Source organism: Stegastes partitus, unplaced genomic scaffold (assembly GCF_000690725.1).
Source record: "Stegastes partitus isolate 25-593 unplaced genomic scaffold, Stegastes_partitus-1.0.2 Scaffold2188, whole genome shotgun sequence".
NCBI lineage: Eukaryota > Metazoa > Chordata > Actinopteri > Pomacentridae > Stegastes > Stegastes partitus.
Genome location: NW_007579919.1, coordinates 40,988 through 57,914, shown reverse-complemented (window position 1 = coordinate 57,914; position 16,927 = coordinate 40,988). Strand labels below are relative to the sequence as shown.

The following is a 16,927-nucleotide window of genomic DNA, read 5'->3' as shown; positions in this document are numbered from 1 at the left end:
AAGAATAAGACCTCAGGGCGACGGCACTGTGTGTTCATCCGTCTCAATATGACCTCCCATAAGAAGACAACATGTATTTTAAGTTGTCACACTCGCAGTTAGCATGTGCTCCCCAGCCGGCCGAGCATTCAGAGAGCGTTGCGGTTACGTCGCTTACAGTAAAGTACAACAGCAGGAACATCGGGGAAAATTGCACTTAATTTACCTGCGCTGATCACATAATATTTTCAACACGATTCACTTTCATCCGAGCGCTTTTCTTTTATGCCGCCGCATAAATGAACTCGTGGAGCTGCAGAGCTTCTTCTTCTTCTGTGTATTGATTTTGCGGTCTCATTATAAAGAATGCACCTCTCCCGTGGCACCGGTATTCATGCAGCTCATTACGTGACGCTGCCATTCAGCGCTCATCGACTTCTGCTTCAAATGTGCTCGGTTTTATAACTTGTTTGCTGTTAAAAAAAATCGTATTTAGAACTTGTTGCTGCTGCAATGTTAATTGTCGTCGTGTGATCTCATTTGAGACCTCAGATGCTTTAAGCGCAGCGGCCAGAAAAACACATCTGAGTTAAGAGAGGTTAACTAACAATGTACGTACAAACCTAAAGGGATTTTGTTTTCAGGCTCACAGATAATTGTTGGGATAATTAGCCTGCAACACTAAGTAGTCTTTGTTATCACTGCCAAGGAGGTTATGTTTTCATTACTGCTTGTTGGTTTGTTTGTCTTAGAGCTTGTGTTTGTCTCAAGCTTATGCAAAAAAACACTACGAGGTCAGATTTTATGAAGCTTGGTGGAGAGCTGGAGCGCTGCCAAAGGAAGAACCCACGAAGTTTGGGTGTGGATCCGGTTTGGGTTGTGAGTTTGCATGCCATCGAAGAAGAAGAGTGGACTACTGGCCTCGGTGGAGGTCTCTGCTCTCCAAGTTGCCATTGGAGTTGTAAATGGATCCAGCAGTTTGCACGGAGTTTTAAAATTCCGAGTCTAAATTGCTTATGCTCAACAAAAGGACAGGTTTTTGGATTAGAAAATGAATTTCCTGCCTGTTAGAGACAGTTTGTGAAATCAGTGTTACTTCTAATTTATTTCCTAAGCTAAGACGAGATAGTAAACAGAATTAAATTCTGCACATTTTCTATTAAAATTGTCCACAGGCTGTCACTGGCTGGAGGCTTGCCTGTAGCCACACTTGTATTCCTGTTTCCATGAAACGTGTCTTGCAGCTAGCTGGTGTGGACATACTAGTCGACGGCACAGTGGGTACAGTGACACACTTGGCTCTAATCAGGTTAGTGACTGAGACACTGGTTTCCTGAAGGATTACATCCTTATATCACTTCCCTTGTGTATTCCTTTTTTAAATCCATCCCCTCGCCTATCTTCTGTCTCTCAATTCTTGTTATTTCCACACATATTTTCTCCAGCACTGTAATTTACCAGCAGTTGGACCAGAACACAGACACGGAGTAGCCTTTAACAGTTTGTCCCATGCCAGAGATGATCACTCTACTTCTTGCATTGTGTTACCTCATCTTGTGACATAATAGCGGTGCTAATGGCAGTCACCACTCCGCTGCAGACTGCCAGCGTTTATTCGCAACTGCCTGTACTGCATTGTCTAATACATTTCGTTTCCATACATATTGTTTTGCACACTGGCGTGACGTCTCAATGATCCGCCTGCCCGAACATTGTCATCTCGTTCATTAGTTTAGAGCTGGATGTGAGCGGCGTTGCTCCTCCAATATGGTGTGTGGAGATAACAACATTCAGACAGATTCATTCTGCGCGTTGGCAAAACAGCAGCTACTCGGGTACGCTGCATTGTCAGTTTGTGACTGCGGCCTCGTGCAGCGGCGGGATTGAATGTCGTCGTTTATCAGAGATGATTCATAATGCTATTGGGTATGATGCACGAACAGAAAACAAGATACTCTGTTATCGGTATCACAATATCACGGGCTAACACAGCACGTAATTGTGTTTAGTTTATTCCATCCTCCATTATAAATATATGTTTCCTGTCATAAGAGGAAAATAAAGAGAAACAGAGTCTGTGGGATGAGGTTTTTTCTTTTTTTTTATTCTGAAGATGTATTTAGTTGCAGAGGAGGGAGCCGAGGAAGGAGGAGAAAGCCAATGAGACTATGTAATGCACAGACAGAACAGGTCGGCATTGAGCGAATAAGACAAGAGAGAAAGCGAGGATGAGGCAAAGACTACAAAAGTGTGTGTGACTGCTGTGCTCCTCTCTCCCCCGACCCATGGCCACCTTAATAGAGATTAGCATCATGCTCAGTCAGATCTGATAGGCCCGTTGCTGTGGAATGGAAGGCCAGCTACCCAGTTATCAGTGAGGACACAGACTCGGTCGCTTAGCATAATGGAACCTGCATCAAATGAACCGGGAGCTCGACGAGGGGGAAAAAAAAAAAATGTCATTAACGGAGCTGAAATGATTTTTCTGTGATAGTAAAACAGCAAATTAAATCACGATACATTTGCAGACTTTGTGACTGAAACAGATGATGGTGATATCCAGCAGCGTTGTTTACAAGATAACGCGGCTTTTTGCTTCTTTCTTTGGTCGCAAGGACGTTCGGTGTAACGGTGATACGTTTGTGTTGCCGCTATTGTCCTCTCTGTTTTGCAGCATGTAGAATCGTGCGGTTGCTTACTTGATTGTGTAAAAGTTAAACGTGCTGCAAAGAGCGACATACTGAAGACTGCATTAGGTACACAATGAGGCGCTGATAGAGACTGTATCACACCTTGTACAACTCCGAAGCACACCTATTATGAAGAAGCAGGAGGCTGTGAGATGTGAAATCTGCACCAGATGGATAGAACAACAGAAAATCATCACACCTCTTATTCAGTCCCTGCAGGCCACCCGCTTACATCCTGAGTCTGCTTTTCTGGTTTAGTTGCGAGAGCGAAAAAAAGAACACAACAAAAACAGCTGCACGAGTCGAGCCTTAAAGCACGTGCAAAAAAAAAAAGAAAAACACAGTATATATTGTGTCTTTCCGTTGCAATTCTTGGAGTCATTTCTTTGCCAGATGTCTTGTTGTGCCGCAGGACAAGGTTAATTACTGGGTCTCTTTGTCTCTGTCCGGTTGGTTACAGATAGTGATGCACATCATTTTTATGATTTTTAACGTAGAGGCCATATTGATTACAACTTAATGTCTATTTAGTCAAGGTCCAGCAAGGATAAAAATTTCCATTTCTTTGCTCCAAATCTCCTTGAGCCTTTTATATCCATAGTAAAAACCACTTAGCGAGCCGCCGTTGAATATTGACTTTGAGACTTTTCTCATTTACAGCTCGGGTCTGTCGAGGAAAAGGGTTTGTAACTATCCGGCTCTCGGGCCAGAATTACAGCTATTGTTTTATTGATTGCTCATCCTTTTTTATTTGCGGGGGGAAAAACTACCCAAGGAACACAGTGTCCCTCGGCAACTTCTCCCGTGCAGCTCTAAATGGCCACACTAACTTCTGCTGTGACTCAAAGACCTTATGCATGAATTGCTGCAAGTTTATCAAGCGTTCCCCCCTCTTCCTGCCACTGAGCCATTTTTTCCCCCTTCCTTGTAGAAATTACATAAAAAATCATTTTAGGACTCATGCATTTTGGATTTGGAAATACTTAGCCACGGAGCCACAGAAATGGATTTTTCTGTTCCGCCTCTCCCTGCTGATGGCTTAGCTGATGTTTACTAAAGACGGGATCGCCGAGATTGCGTTTGGTTCCTCCTGTATCCGGCACACATTTCCAAACATATTATATGTTTTCAACCCCGGGAAGCCTAATTTAAAGCATTACTTGACTCGCCAACCTTACAGGCTGGAAGTCCCAGGTCTGTATCATGACTAAGCAAAGCATGAAATGGCGCAGCATCGCCTCAAGGCACCCCGCAGTTGGCCTTCATAAAGTGAGTTTCCAAGTAAAATGCATTATGCCGTGTGACAGTTTCAACACCCCGATCGCTGCTCCGCAGGGCACTGCTTCAGTCATTCCAGCATCTGTCTCCGTGGAGTTAATGTGGCATTTAGCTCACTGACATTCTGATACTTTTCTTTTTTTTTTTTGACGCTATTTCGTCTTCTCAGGAGAAACACTGGGTCTCAGTTTGTATCTTTCAGCTGCTTTGGCTCTTTGGACAGGGGTCAAGCTCTGTACAGTGTACGCCGAACGGCCAGCTCGTATATAAAAATGACAAAAGTATGGCCCGATGTTACAAGGCGCATAAAGAGTAAAAGGGATAAACAATCAGAAAAAGAGACGGAGTGGTGTCAGACGAAAAAGATAAGTGGATCAAAAGAAAGACGGAGAAGGCCATGTGCTACCAAGCATGTCCTTATCAGCCGCAATTTTCTCCGCTTTGCCCACACAGCGCTGTATCAGCTGCCTCCAGATTGATTAGGTTGCCCCGCTAGTATCATCACAAGCAGTGATTGACAGGCCTGGAAAAGGTTCTGATATTTAAATGTGTAACCTCGTTCTTTTTTTGGGGTCAATCTCTTAAGCACCAGTTTCATGTGTGTGTGTGTGTGTGTGTGGAAGATGTGAGTTTGGGCTTTGTGTGCGTGCTCGAATGTGTGTCACAGAAATGGGGGCTTGTTTTGATTCATAAACGCTTCTTCCCAGACAAAGCAAAGGAGCAGCCTGCACCGCGCTAACCTTTTCCTTCTTTGCTGCCATTCTCAAGGAGATGAAGAGAGGCAGCGAATGTAGATGAAGAGCATTAGGAGGATGAAGAGAGCCGGAGAGAAGAGGAGAAATGATGGCGATAACATAACAAATGTTTTCATTAAGTCTGCGAGAGGTGGTGAGGGAACATGGTGGATAAATGGCTACGTGGGCCCGACAGACAAAGAGACAACAAAACAAAGAGTCTGCTATGAGGCTGTATTTAGCCACCGCGGCGCTTTGAGCTTCACAGACGGATGGCAAATTGAAGGAAAAACCAACATAAAGTGTCTCAGAAAGGTGATGAGTCGCCACGTGCAACCAGAACAGAACTTCAGTGCAGCTTGGCATTTATCCTACAAGTCGCTGGAAGTCTCTGGAGAGCGCCGCCTAACATGTTAGCACAAAGTCTCCCAGAGGTGTGCAGCTGGTTGGAATCTGTTGACTTAGAAGGCCATAGCATGGGATCCACATCGCATCCATGCAGCTAATTAGTGATCCCTCATGTCCTACGGATGGGGGCAATGTCTTCTTGGAGGAGACCACTCCCATCAAGATGGAGATGTTTCCCCACAAGATGACGGCGATAGCGAGTTTGTTTTGACTGCGTGGCTTCTCAGTAGTCGTGGTAATCTTAAAAGCGTCAGTAAAGAGCAACTGAACTTGAAGAAGAACCAAAATCTGAAGAACAAGTGAGCTCAAACTGTAGGCAGCACCTAAAGAACATCATAGATTGTTAAACAAAAGAAAATCTGAACCTGATCGTGATAGATGGAGATGTTAAAATGACAAATTATCCTTGAGAACATGAAGGCAAGCATCAGATTTCATGTAAATCCATCAAGTACCTGCAGTAAACTTTTACCAACAAAAAAAAACAAAACAAAAAACTCTGTATTTCTTCATTTAGAGTAAAGGTTCGGCGTTAACCAGAGCCTGTAGGGTTCATCCTCTGGGTACAAAATACACCTGCATGGCAATTAATCCAAAAGGCGTTGACGTGTTTTACCCTCGACCAAACCTGGGCATCCACGAGGTAGAATATTTTACAGGCATCAATCCATGAATGCAGCATTCCTCTTTCCTGTTTTGGTGATTTAGGCTGGTTTAACGCCACACAACACGTTTATTTCTTGGGAAAAAAAAACCTTTAGCCGAGCTATTAGAGGGTTTCCAGAGTGATTTTGAGAGCTCGTCTCAGCCCCAGCAGCCCAACAAGTTCTTGACCTACTTTTAAAAACAATGTAGTGAGTGGTGGTTATCTCCTCTCATCTTTCTCCTTGGCTGATTTCTGCTGGTGGCGAGGTTGGTGTGATGTCAGTTTACTTTGGATCATTCTCAGACAGTGAACACCCATTAGCCTCCTCCTCCTCTTCCCGTCTCTGCTCTGTTATCGTTCTTTCTTTTCCTTTCCTTTCCTCATTACGCTTTTTTTTAATTTTTATTGTCCTCATTTCTATATCTATGGTAATTTGCTCCGAAGAGTGTCCTTAGTACAAAAAAAAAAAAAGGATATCCATTGCTTTTGCAACAGATAATTGTTTTTAGTGATTAAGAATCACAGAGGCATGTCCGGGCCTAATGGCTTTTAGATCACAGAGGCAGCGTTATAAAGATAGCAGCTTATCGCTTGTCTCCCAATGTCTTTGTTAGGTTGCTGTTGTTCCAAGTTGGCACTTTGCCGCTATTTCCTTGCCGTTCTTCTGCTTTTCTTTTTCCCCCCCCCGTCTCGTCTTTTGGAGTCGTCGTTGGCCCGCTTCCAGAATCAATCCGTCACCTCTTTAAAGGGAGACGTTCATGCATTTGAGCTTCTGTTTTAATAAAAGGCCCTACAGCGACAGGGCGCCTCATTCATGTCCACTTCATTGTCTTTTAATAATCAAACCATGATGGATTACCTCCATACAGATATACTCATTTGAAAGCAACATCTAAAGGATGAAAAAGTGGGGAGAAAAAGGAAAACGCCAGTATGCTTTTTCATAGTTCAGCATGCGAGTCACTGTGTGTGTGTGTGTTTCTGTATTTGTGTGTTTATACTGGATGCTAGTTTGGCTCTTGTTCTCAAAAAGACAGGCAGGTTCCTCCCTCTTGCTCCCTTTCCATTCCCTCCTCTTATCGTGGCCTCCTGGGTTCAGGCAGACAGCTCCTCCTGTCTTTTCTCTCTGATTTATCAGGCCAGGACTGACAAGTGTAAACACCTGCCAGGATATCCTCCCCATTTGGGAGCCCGAGGTGGTTGGATGCATTCCATTTTTTATCCCCATATGGTGGATCAATGCATTATACTCACCTGGCTGTCTTTCAAAGCCTCTCTGCTTGGGCTAATTCTCTTCTATTTTCGCACCTCACCCCCCCAACACCATGAACAGGTGTCGCTGCGGACGGCGGTCGCAAAACTCCATTAGGTTGAGCAAAAACGGTCTTTACGTGGCTGCATTTTAAGAGCGGCTGGTTTTAGTGCGGCGTGGTGTTGTGTTCACGCCCGTGTGCGAGGTCTGTTTCTGCTCCGTGGCGCTGCGAGACTGTCACCGAGCAGAAACTTCTGAAGTTGCTGGAATTACCCCGCTGTCATTCACCCGCCTGTAAACTCGCTTCGGCTTTTATTCAGTTCCAGCAACCATGAAAAGCAACACACACACAGACAAACTGCTCTTTTCTTTCAGACATCCTTTTTACTACTTTTATCAGCGTTTAAAGGCTCGGCTTATCTCTAGAAGTTTGGAGGCATGCACTTAGTTTTCCGATATCGCTCGTCCAGGTTTGGAGCTGTCTCGCGGGGTTACAAAAATTGGCTTAAAAAAAAAATTCAAACGGTAAAATTCCCTCCGCAGAAGTAATGACTGGATAGTCCACCGAACATGTGCGGACAGTTTTCTTTGGAGCTACTTCTGAAGTCCCCGTCTGTGGATAATCGTGTGCAACAGGGACAAATGTTTCCTCATAATTTGGTTAAACCAACACTAATTAACACCAGCACCGCCCGCGTCATCTATTACAAAATCCCATTTAAAGATACAAACAGCAGCACCTCCTCCAAATGTGGCCATAAGTGCAGACGCGTAGCAGCACGTTGCCAGTCCGCTACCCCTTCTCTTTGCCATTCCTGTCATCTGTAAAACCTTCAGCACCAATCTGTGGACGTTACCCAGACTGCCAAATATAAACACAAGCAGACTGCGCTGGTATCAAAGCTGTCGGACAGCATTTACAAGAAGCTGCTGCTTTAAAGCCTTCATATGGAACGCTTCCTCCTTCCTGACGATGATCAAAAAGTCTCTGCTATTCTCCATGATGACTATATTTGGAATATATTATAACCACCAAATGTATTGTGTTGGATGCAGCGGAGCGTGGCACATAACTTAACCTTCCCTTAACACGCGGGACGACCGTTCTGTGCAGCTGCGCGACGTAAAGCCACTTATACATAGCAGCCATTCAGAAAATGCAGCAAGGTCTTAAGTGCGTGCTCGATGGCCATGAAGCAGTGGAGGACACACAAACAAACGTAAACACGGGAGACGTCCTCCGAGTGGCTTGTAGCCGCCCTTGAAAATGACACATACGAGGGTTTTCTGATCTCGTGCCAGCATCCGCGGGACTGCATCAGCTGTCGGTGCCTTGAAAGACAGTTATAAATCATAATTATATAATAGAACCGCTATCCGATGGTTAAAGTTGTGCTCGGTTTAAGCACATGAACAGGGAAAGATCATTGAAGTAAGAGGACCTTTGTTGTCATGGTTACATTAATATCAGCGTCTTGATGGAGGCTGGTGTACAATCATGGCAGTGGTAGGAAACAAGCTGCTTCCCATGTTACTGTCAGAGTTTTTGTCGACCTATCCATCCACCCAGACATCTTCCCCGTCTGACTTTGTGAATCAGAAACAACTCTCCTTTTTCTTCAGACGGACACCACCAGAGAGCTTCGTCCTCCTGCTCGTAGCCGTGTTGTTTTTAGCCAGAAAACCTGTTGTTTTTCTCGGGAAGCTGGTCTCTAAACACGATTCAGAAGCGTCGGTCTATCATCAGCAGGTCTGCTGAGATGTAATCAAATGGTAGCCTCTCACTCCGTTGCACTTAAAGAGAGGGTGTTTCAGGAGATGAACAGCTGGGACCAACTCAGGATTAAATGGTTGTGTAGTAGTTTGTGTGCTTGTGTGTGCTTGTGTGTCTGCCCAACCAATCATCGTCGAGTGCGTCTGAACTTGAGGTTTTTGGGTTTATTTTTTGTCATTTAACTCCCCAAAACGGATTTGAAAGGCTTGTTATAAATTGTTAGAAACTCTAAAAAATTGAAAGAATTGTCAACTTTCTGTTGGTCCTTGAACTACATCTTGCATTTGCAAATTATCAACAAAAAAAAGCACTTGCATTAACCAGATTAAAAGAATTCTGTGTATTTCAGTGCAACCGCGAAACCGTTCTTCCTCTCTTCAACAAACTCGTGACAAAATTCAGCTTAACTGAAGGTTGTTTATGCAAAGCAGAGGAAGTATGGAAAAAAAAATCCAAAATGTAAGTAGTTAAATATCTATAGCATGCAGAACCACCATTTTTCCTTAATGCCACTTGAAAATCAGTCTCCATAGGCATTCAATTTTTTAGATTTTGTTATTATTTTTATAATTTAAGGCCTTATATCTTCGTGCCTTTTTCCATAGATCTGCAGGACTTCATGAAGTGGTGAAAAAATGTGACCGACAAAGACTGCTTGAGGCTCAGAAGGTTAACTAGACTGCCAAACTAAATGTGCAGCTAAATGTTAGGGAAGCACTTCCTTCCTCTTCCTCACCTGAAGCCCACTGTGGCCGACCTTGTCTGTATAATTAATGCCCGTTACTGTGAGCGTGTTTAAGCTCCAAGCACCCATAGCTAACATGTTGATGCAACAGCAGCACAACATCATTAGGTCTGCTAATGTGTTTATTGTTAAAGCTAATGCAGCTTACGTTAACCCCCATGGGCGACTGTGTGTTCGTCTGCGTTGAGTTGTGTTGGGGATTTGCCTGTTGCTAATATAGTTTTAATTTATGGATTTTTTTTTTTTTTGTCTCTGCTTCTAGCATCACAAGTTGTATAGTTATTCATAAGATGGTATGTAGAGGGATTCTGGGGGGGTCCTTGTGTTTTTATTACCTGCTGGTGGCCTCCCGCCAGCATCCAGCTTGATTAACTCTCCCCTCTCTCGCCTCTCTGCTTCACAAACACACACAAATACACTTATGCGCGCACATGCAAGCAGCTACTTTATCACCGCCAGTGTGCAGGAGGTGTGAGGGAATAGCAGTTAAGGTTCTTAAAATGTTATTATCTATTAAAAGCCCGAGGAGGAGGCACAAGGATCCACTGTTACTCTTTATGTCTTCTCTTTTCTTTGGTTGTTTTTCAAGGGAAGCTTTTACAAGAGAGGAAATCCGCACACACACACACACACACACTTCCACCTGCGCAAGTGTAATGCAGGTAATTTATTAGCTGAAGTTTGAGCTCCCGAATCTCGATATTCTCGGCTCATGCGCGTGTTTAAACAGATGTCTACAGTACAGCGCTGCACAAAAGTAGCATTTTAGATCAGGCTTTAACACACACGCCACACACACACACACACACACAGTCACACTCGCACACAAGGAAGCAATTTGCTCTTCCACAGAAAGAGTGTAATTCGGTAAAGACAGACTGTGTCTCGCTCCCTCCTGTTACTCATGTGTGGCAGCTGGTAATGAAAGGGCCACTGGAAGGCTTACGGGTTTCACTTAAGTCATTTTGTGCTCAATTTAATTTGGTGTATCACAGGAGGCAGTGTGAGATGGTTTAGCTAACAGTTTTTAGCATCCTATTACAACCTACTGATATAGATGGAGGATGTGCCTCCACTTGGGCAGCCACAGATTAAAGGGAAAAAAACGTGATTAATCTCCTCGGGTTAATTTCAACCAACGATACAGTATCTGTATTCATATGGAGGAGGCAGCTGCTATAGTTTTTATGTTTGATTCTGACATAATCAGGTCCTATCTAAAAATACAATTACAGAATGGTTCCCTTTTATCAGACAGTGCAGAGCAGCATTGCATCTTGTTTTCCCGGTCAGCGCAGCCTCCATTCATCATTCGCTGTGCCAGCTCCCTCAGGGCTAACCTCTCCGTCTTATGCCACTTCCTGCTCATCAATCAGTCAATTACTGGAGGACTTCCGGGTCAAGGTTCAGCAGAGGAACATGTTTTAGCCCTCTGAGAGGTTAACTGTACTCTACAGGAGAAGAAAAAAAAAATCCAATCTTTACTTACAATTTAGACAAAGTTGGAATGTGGAGCACGAGCGCGGCTCGGCCAGCCTTCGCTGTATGAGGAAGGGGAGGGTCAGGGAAAATCCATTTTTGTATTTTTCCCTTCATAAAATATAGAATGTGGTACAAAAAGCAGTGTAAGGATAAGAGGAGTAGGCGAAAGGAGGGGAGGAGAACGGAGCAGCTTGTGAGATCAAGGTCGTATCCAGGCTTTAGTATTGGTATTCTCCTCAGTGTTAAAATGATTCTACCAGTGAATAGTGTTTTCATTCCTCTCCTGAATGAGATTCACAGGAGCATGGAGAGAGAGAGAGAGAGGGAGGGAGAGACATGACAAAGAAAAGAGAAAGTGACCCCCCCACCGCCGCCACTTCTCTTTTTTTCCCTCCTTCTTCCTTCTCCCCTTGGACATACAATAGCGAATGAAAATACAGCGTGGGATAAACAACTTTTATCAGACTGGACCAAATGAAATGGACTATTTTATTCAATTCTTCATCCCTGAAGGATCCCCCCCTCTCGCTCTATCTACCCAGCAACATCACACCCCTGCAGCTTCAGCTGAGGAGAAGAAGAAGGTGCTTTATGCAAATTAAATGCTTTATTCTTGATTAGATTACAGACGCAATAATTGTCTGGGATGATTTATGGGTGTAATTGGTTGCCACAAACTGCAGTAGGAAAAGCTCGGTTGCCATGGTTTGTATTATGAAGACGTTGCATCAACACAATGTGGGGCATCTGCTGTAAAATCCACTTTAGTGGCCGCGTATAAGTTACATTAGGGAATTAGCTGGCCGGGTGCGTCGCCCGTTTTCCAGGGTTTGAAGATAAATAATCAAGGAAGCGAACACGTGGTCCGTTCGTGCAGTTGTCATGCTTACTGAGTGAGAAAAGTGAGTCAACATTTGGTATTTAAAGCAGACACCGAGTGCAATGAGAAATGTCACGGAGAGGAGAGAAAGGAAAGTGCAAGCCTTCAGGTGGCTCTCAAACCCTTTCTGCGGTAAAACGGAGTGTTTATTAGCCGTGCTGATGCACAGATTTAGTGGGAGTCATCGACCTGTTGCAGTTTGGGATTGCTGCTCTGGCAAGAGACTGGCAAGTGGGAAATTAGGTAGCTGCCACGCCGTCCCTGCCCATCTCAGAGTACTGTTGATACTCTACAGCGGGGTAATCTCAACAAGAGCTCTGCCACTTCACTAAGACCCTGTCACACAAAGAGAGAGAGAGAGGGAGACAGGATGAGAGAAACACAGAGATCTTCTCTGCCTGCCATCGATCTATGACGCATATTACCACCCTAATCCAATTAATTCTGTTTCGCTTGCAATGCGGCTTACTTGAGTCATCGAAATTGCATATATAAATATATCTCTGACAGACTGCAATGGGCCGTGCAAAATGCACAAACAGCTAATTCAGGTGGACTCGAATTTGTTTGGTTTACTTCTCTCTTTTTTTCTGCCTCTCCTCGCTTCCCACCTGCTTCTGCATTTCTTTGTTTTAAACCAGGAGCCACGGTGGGATAGTGATGATTGATGAGGTAGTCTGATGAAAACACTGTTTGACAAACTTTGTTTTTTTTTCTGTCATTTTCCCTTCATCCCCCTCCATCTCCTCCTTCTCCTCCTCCTCCTCGTCTCCCTCTTCTGTCTCTCTTCATCCAGGCTGAGACAAATCTGTAGCAGAGGACCAGCAGCAGCAGCAGCAGTGTTGGTGCGACCATGAGGTCAGAGGCCTTGTTACTCTACTTCACGCTACTGCAAATAGCCGGGGCGGGCTTCCCCGAAGACAGCGAGCCTATTAGCATCTCACACGGCAACTGTAAGTATATCCTTTACTCTTCCATTCTTTGCTTTCTCTTCTTGAGCACCGTCCTTCCTCTCATTACAAGTCCTGCCTCGCTCTCCGCCTGCACTCTTTTCCCTTTCCTCTTTGTTTTCCACTTCGCAAATCCCCCTCTTGGTATCTGTCTCACTTGTTCTATCCCTTTGCTCCTCCACATCCCTCTCAACCCTTTGCTTCCTCGGCAACCCCCACCAGCCCCCAACACCCAACGCATTCTGAAGGCACGGAGTGTAATTTGGCGCCCGAGGATAGGCCCTCTACACACACTAAAATCAAGGACTTAAGGCAGCATTTGAAATGGAGCCCACCCCACATCAAAGGATAATCCGCTATTTTTCTGTTGGGCTCCTAATGCTGTGTGTGATAGTGTAAACGCTGTGGCAGGCTATAAAGATATGGTCATTGTTTCCTCTGTTTCTGTCTGTGTTCCTCCCTCTCTGCCGTCCTGTTCTGCTCTCTGCGGGTGTAATACTGTATCTCCTGGCCAGGAGAGCTGAAACACAACCCCAGCCAGCCTCACGGAGACCTACGCTCCTACTATCAGACTGTTTATTCAAACCAGGCGCTTTCATCCAAAGCCACTAACAATAGAACGATTGCACGGTACGGTGCCGCGTATTTTTAGCCGACAATTTATGGTTGCAGGAGGAGCTCAACCACCAATTGCGGTGGCGTTTCCCTCGCACAGCTAAGAAGCATGAGTTGACATTTGACTTAAAGCCCGTGAGACGCTTGACAAAAGCTGTGAAATTCATCATCTCCTCAAGCCATTACTGCGGTAATAAATGTAAGGTTGTCACGTGCAGGGATTCATTTTTTTGTCCTCTTCTTTACAGACACAAAGCAGTATCCGGCGTTTGTAGGCCACAAACCTGGAAGGAACAACACGCAGCGGCACAAACTGGACATCCAGCTCATCATGATCATGAACAGGACGTTATACATCGCTGCCAGGTAGGCGATAACATCTACCTAGTCCTTCTTTTTCCCCTCGTGTTGCTGAACGCTTGCTAATCCAAGAGAATCTTTCTGAGGTTCTTCTGGTGAGGTCTTCACCTCACGATGTAAAGATGGCAAGTTAGTTGAGACGACAAGTCGGCGCTGCATAAAAAAGCTAAATTGAATTTAATATTTCAAACAGAGGGACAGACTGACATAAATGTAAGTTTTACTACTTTTCTATGTGGACTAGAAGTGCAGCCCATTATAGATTAGGATTAATCAAACTGAGCAAGCCACCAGGATTATTAAGTCCTTCATCATCTCCTCTCATATTGCAGTTGCTTTCTGAACGCGTGATCCAGTTTTAACTCCATAATAACCGAGGGGCTGTGAAATCCACAGCAGTCGGGCCATCAAACCGAACTTGGGAGTCCTGCTGTGCTGTGTTCTTTTAAGGGTTTTCGGGAACCATGAGGGACTAATTCAGAGCAAAATGCTGAGACTTTAAATCACTTTGCAGCCTGGACTTTTTCTTTCATTACCTCCTTGTTGTTTTCTATTTTGAGCTCACCATCTGCCAAAACCCCTTTTACCTTGTGCGATGTCCCTGAAGACGTGTGCCCTGTTTTTTTTTTTTAAACATCCAAGCAGACATGCAAACTCTCACATGCACGCACATGCAGTCGCAGAGATGAAAACTACAGATCAGTTCAAAACTAACCTCAAAGAGAAGAGTTTCCACTTGGCTTTTTTCACAAGACATTTATGATCTAAATGCACCATCCAGACGGTCTTAATGCACATTCGCTGTTGTCAATAAACACTAATACAGGATAAGTACAGATGTTTTTTCCCTCCCTATTTGCTGGCAGCCTTGTAGCCCTCAAATCAATTTTTTAAAACTCTTTGTTGCTTCGTCTGGCTTTCTCCCCTCCCATGTCTGTCACCTGCCTTTATTGCATTCCGTCAATGTGTTTTTCACATTTTTTATTTTTGTGTGACTCATTTTTCTGAGATAATAAAGCTCGATTACATCATCTGGAGCCACGGAAGAAGATCGATATTGATTTTCGTCGCCGTCTCTCTCTCTAGTCGCCGGTGTTTTAGAAATGTTCAGGGTGCTTCAACCTCGCGGCAAAGTGAGCGATCTGGAAAACAGTCAGGTCCGTGTCGGAAACACCAACGGCCACGTTTACCTTCAATGGAGGTTTGATTGCGCGGTGGCCTGTACTGTTAAAGCGGCATTGAAAAGGTCTTAATAAAACGGATCCTTATGTGCGTGTTCGGTGCCGTCCATGGCTAATTGAGTGGCAGGCTTGATTGGATGCTGTTCAAAGCCACAATAGGGGTCTTTCTTTGTTTTCCTCCCAAGCATGTCAAATTAAGTGGCGGACGGGAGGCTGCTGCTTTAAGTGGCAGAGCTTTTTAAAATATCGCTGGTCATTAAGAGGAGGTGCACGGAGAGTGAGAAAGGAAACGAAGCGAAAGAGAGAGAGAGCATGTGTGTGTGTGTGTGTGTGTGTGTGTGTGTGTGTGTGTGTGTGAGTGTGTGTGTGTGTGTGTGCATGCATGCATGTGTGGTGGGGTGCCAGAGACTTTGGACTGCCTGTCGCCCACCTGCTCCACATGGGGTGGCAGGGGCCTGAGGGGCAGGGGAGGGAAATGAGGCACAGAGGGTTTATTGGAGGGGTGTGTATATGTGAGAGTGTGTGTGCGTCTTTGAAAAAGAGAGAGGGTGTGTGTCGGCCAAATTTAGTATGCTGACCAGTTGTCCAACAGGATTTAAAAGTGATTTATTGGGTCCGATATGCGGCCACATGTGTGTGTACATGGATATACGTTGGGGATGGCGAACATGTGTTGCTATGCCGGCGGGTGTGTGGGATCGTATGTGCTGCGACTTGTGCATGTGTGTGTGAGGTCACCTGGTGCGTCGGTCCCACACTCGCATACTTGCTTAAAGCAGACTGGGAATGCCGACACATGGCCGAGGTATGTGACCCCCGAGCGACTGGAATGGCGGCCTCAGATTAGACCGAGTCGGGTGACCGCCATTGATCCCGACGCGGAGAAGAATGCCGGCGTCGATAACGTCCATCGGCTCTAACGGGATATCGATAAAGACACGTAAAAAGTTAAATGACAAACAGTTTAAGCCAAACAGCGGAGACAATTACCACTTCAGAAATCAATGTGAAAGCGAGCCAACAGTCAACCCAGCAAGGCTCGGGCTACGAAACAACGCACAATGCCGCCGAAAGAAGAAGAAAAAAAAAGACTAGGCAACATCAATAGTTGCTTTTATGATGGTTGTCCAGTCAAATGGCTTGTTTATTCTGGGGCCAGCATCACACAGCTTTGCCATCATGCCTCTAGACGAGTGAGCCTCAGTTCTTGGTGCGCAGCAGCTTGCAGATGGCCACTGTGAACGCGGTCCAAAGCCCAACACTGTTTCGGGCTGTTTTTTGAATGACTGCTCAGTGTATTAAATCCCTTTGGCTCCTGTTTTGGCTCTGGCAAAAAAATCACAAGATTTTTAAGCTGTGAGATGCATACAAACATAGCAACTGATGAAATTGTAAATAGACAAAAGTGCCTTAATCCATGGAGGGAAAGAGTCAAGTCTTTTGGCAACGGAGGAACTCGGCAACAGATGCAGCGATTGATAATTTATACCGAGTTTCTAGCCTTGAATGAAATGTATTGATTTGGTGAAATCAGGCGCTCTTTTTAAAGCCCTGTTCTGTTCACTTTATGTGGACGAGTATTAAAGAAAATGGCCTCTACTGACGAGGTCATATGGGTGTTCCAATATTTATAAAATATTATAAGCCTTCTTAGACTCATATATATTGTATTGTTGATTATGAATTCAGTTCATGACCAGTTGAGTCCCTTAATATTCTGAATCTTATTCCGTGGCTCAGTTTTCATCAAGTGCATTATCCAGAGGGACACTACAGCCTGATAAGATATGAGGCTGCCATCTTTTCATATGCAGGATATCAAAAACCCTCTTGTTTGTTCAGTTTTAACAAGGCCGGCATGGGACCCACTGTTGATTTGTCTCTCTTTTCCTCAAATATCAACTCTTGAAAGGAAGAGTCTGCTAACAAAACCGTGTTTAAGAGAAATAAGAG

General features: G+C 44.6%; 1 protein-coding gene across 1 annotated transcript in view; it reads left to right on the top strand.

Annotated features, from left to right (window-relative positions):
* Window positions 1-592: 592 nt before the first annotated feature.
* The window catches only part of LOC103374258 (semaphorin-6A), a gene marked incomplete at its 3' end in the record, with an annotated part of 57,311 nt that continues 40,976 nt past the window's right edge, over window positions 593-16,927 (top strand). The window contains exons 1-3 of the mRNA XM_008304321.1: window positions 593-1,288; window positions 12,665-12,821; window positions 13,682-13,799. Coding sequence (XP_008302543.1) covers window positions 12,722-12,821; window positions 13,682-13,799 — 218 coding nt within the window. The remainder of the gene's footprint in view (window positions 1,289-12,664; window positions 12,822-13,681; window positions 13,800-16,927) is intronic.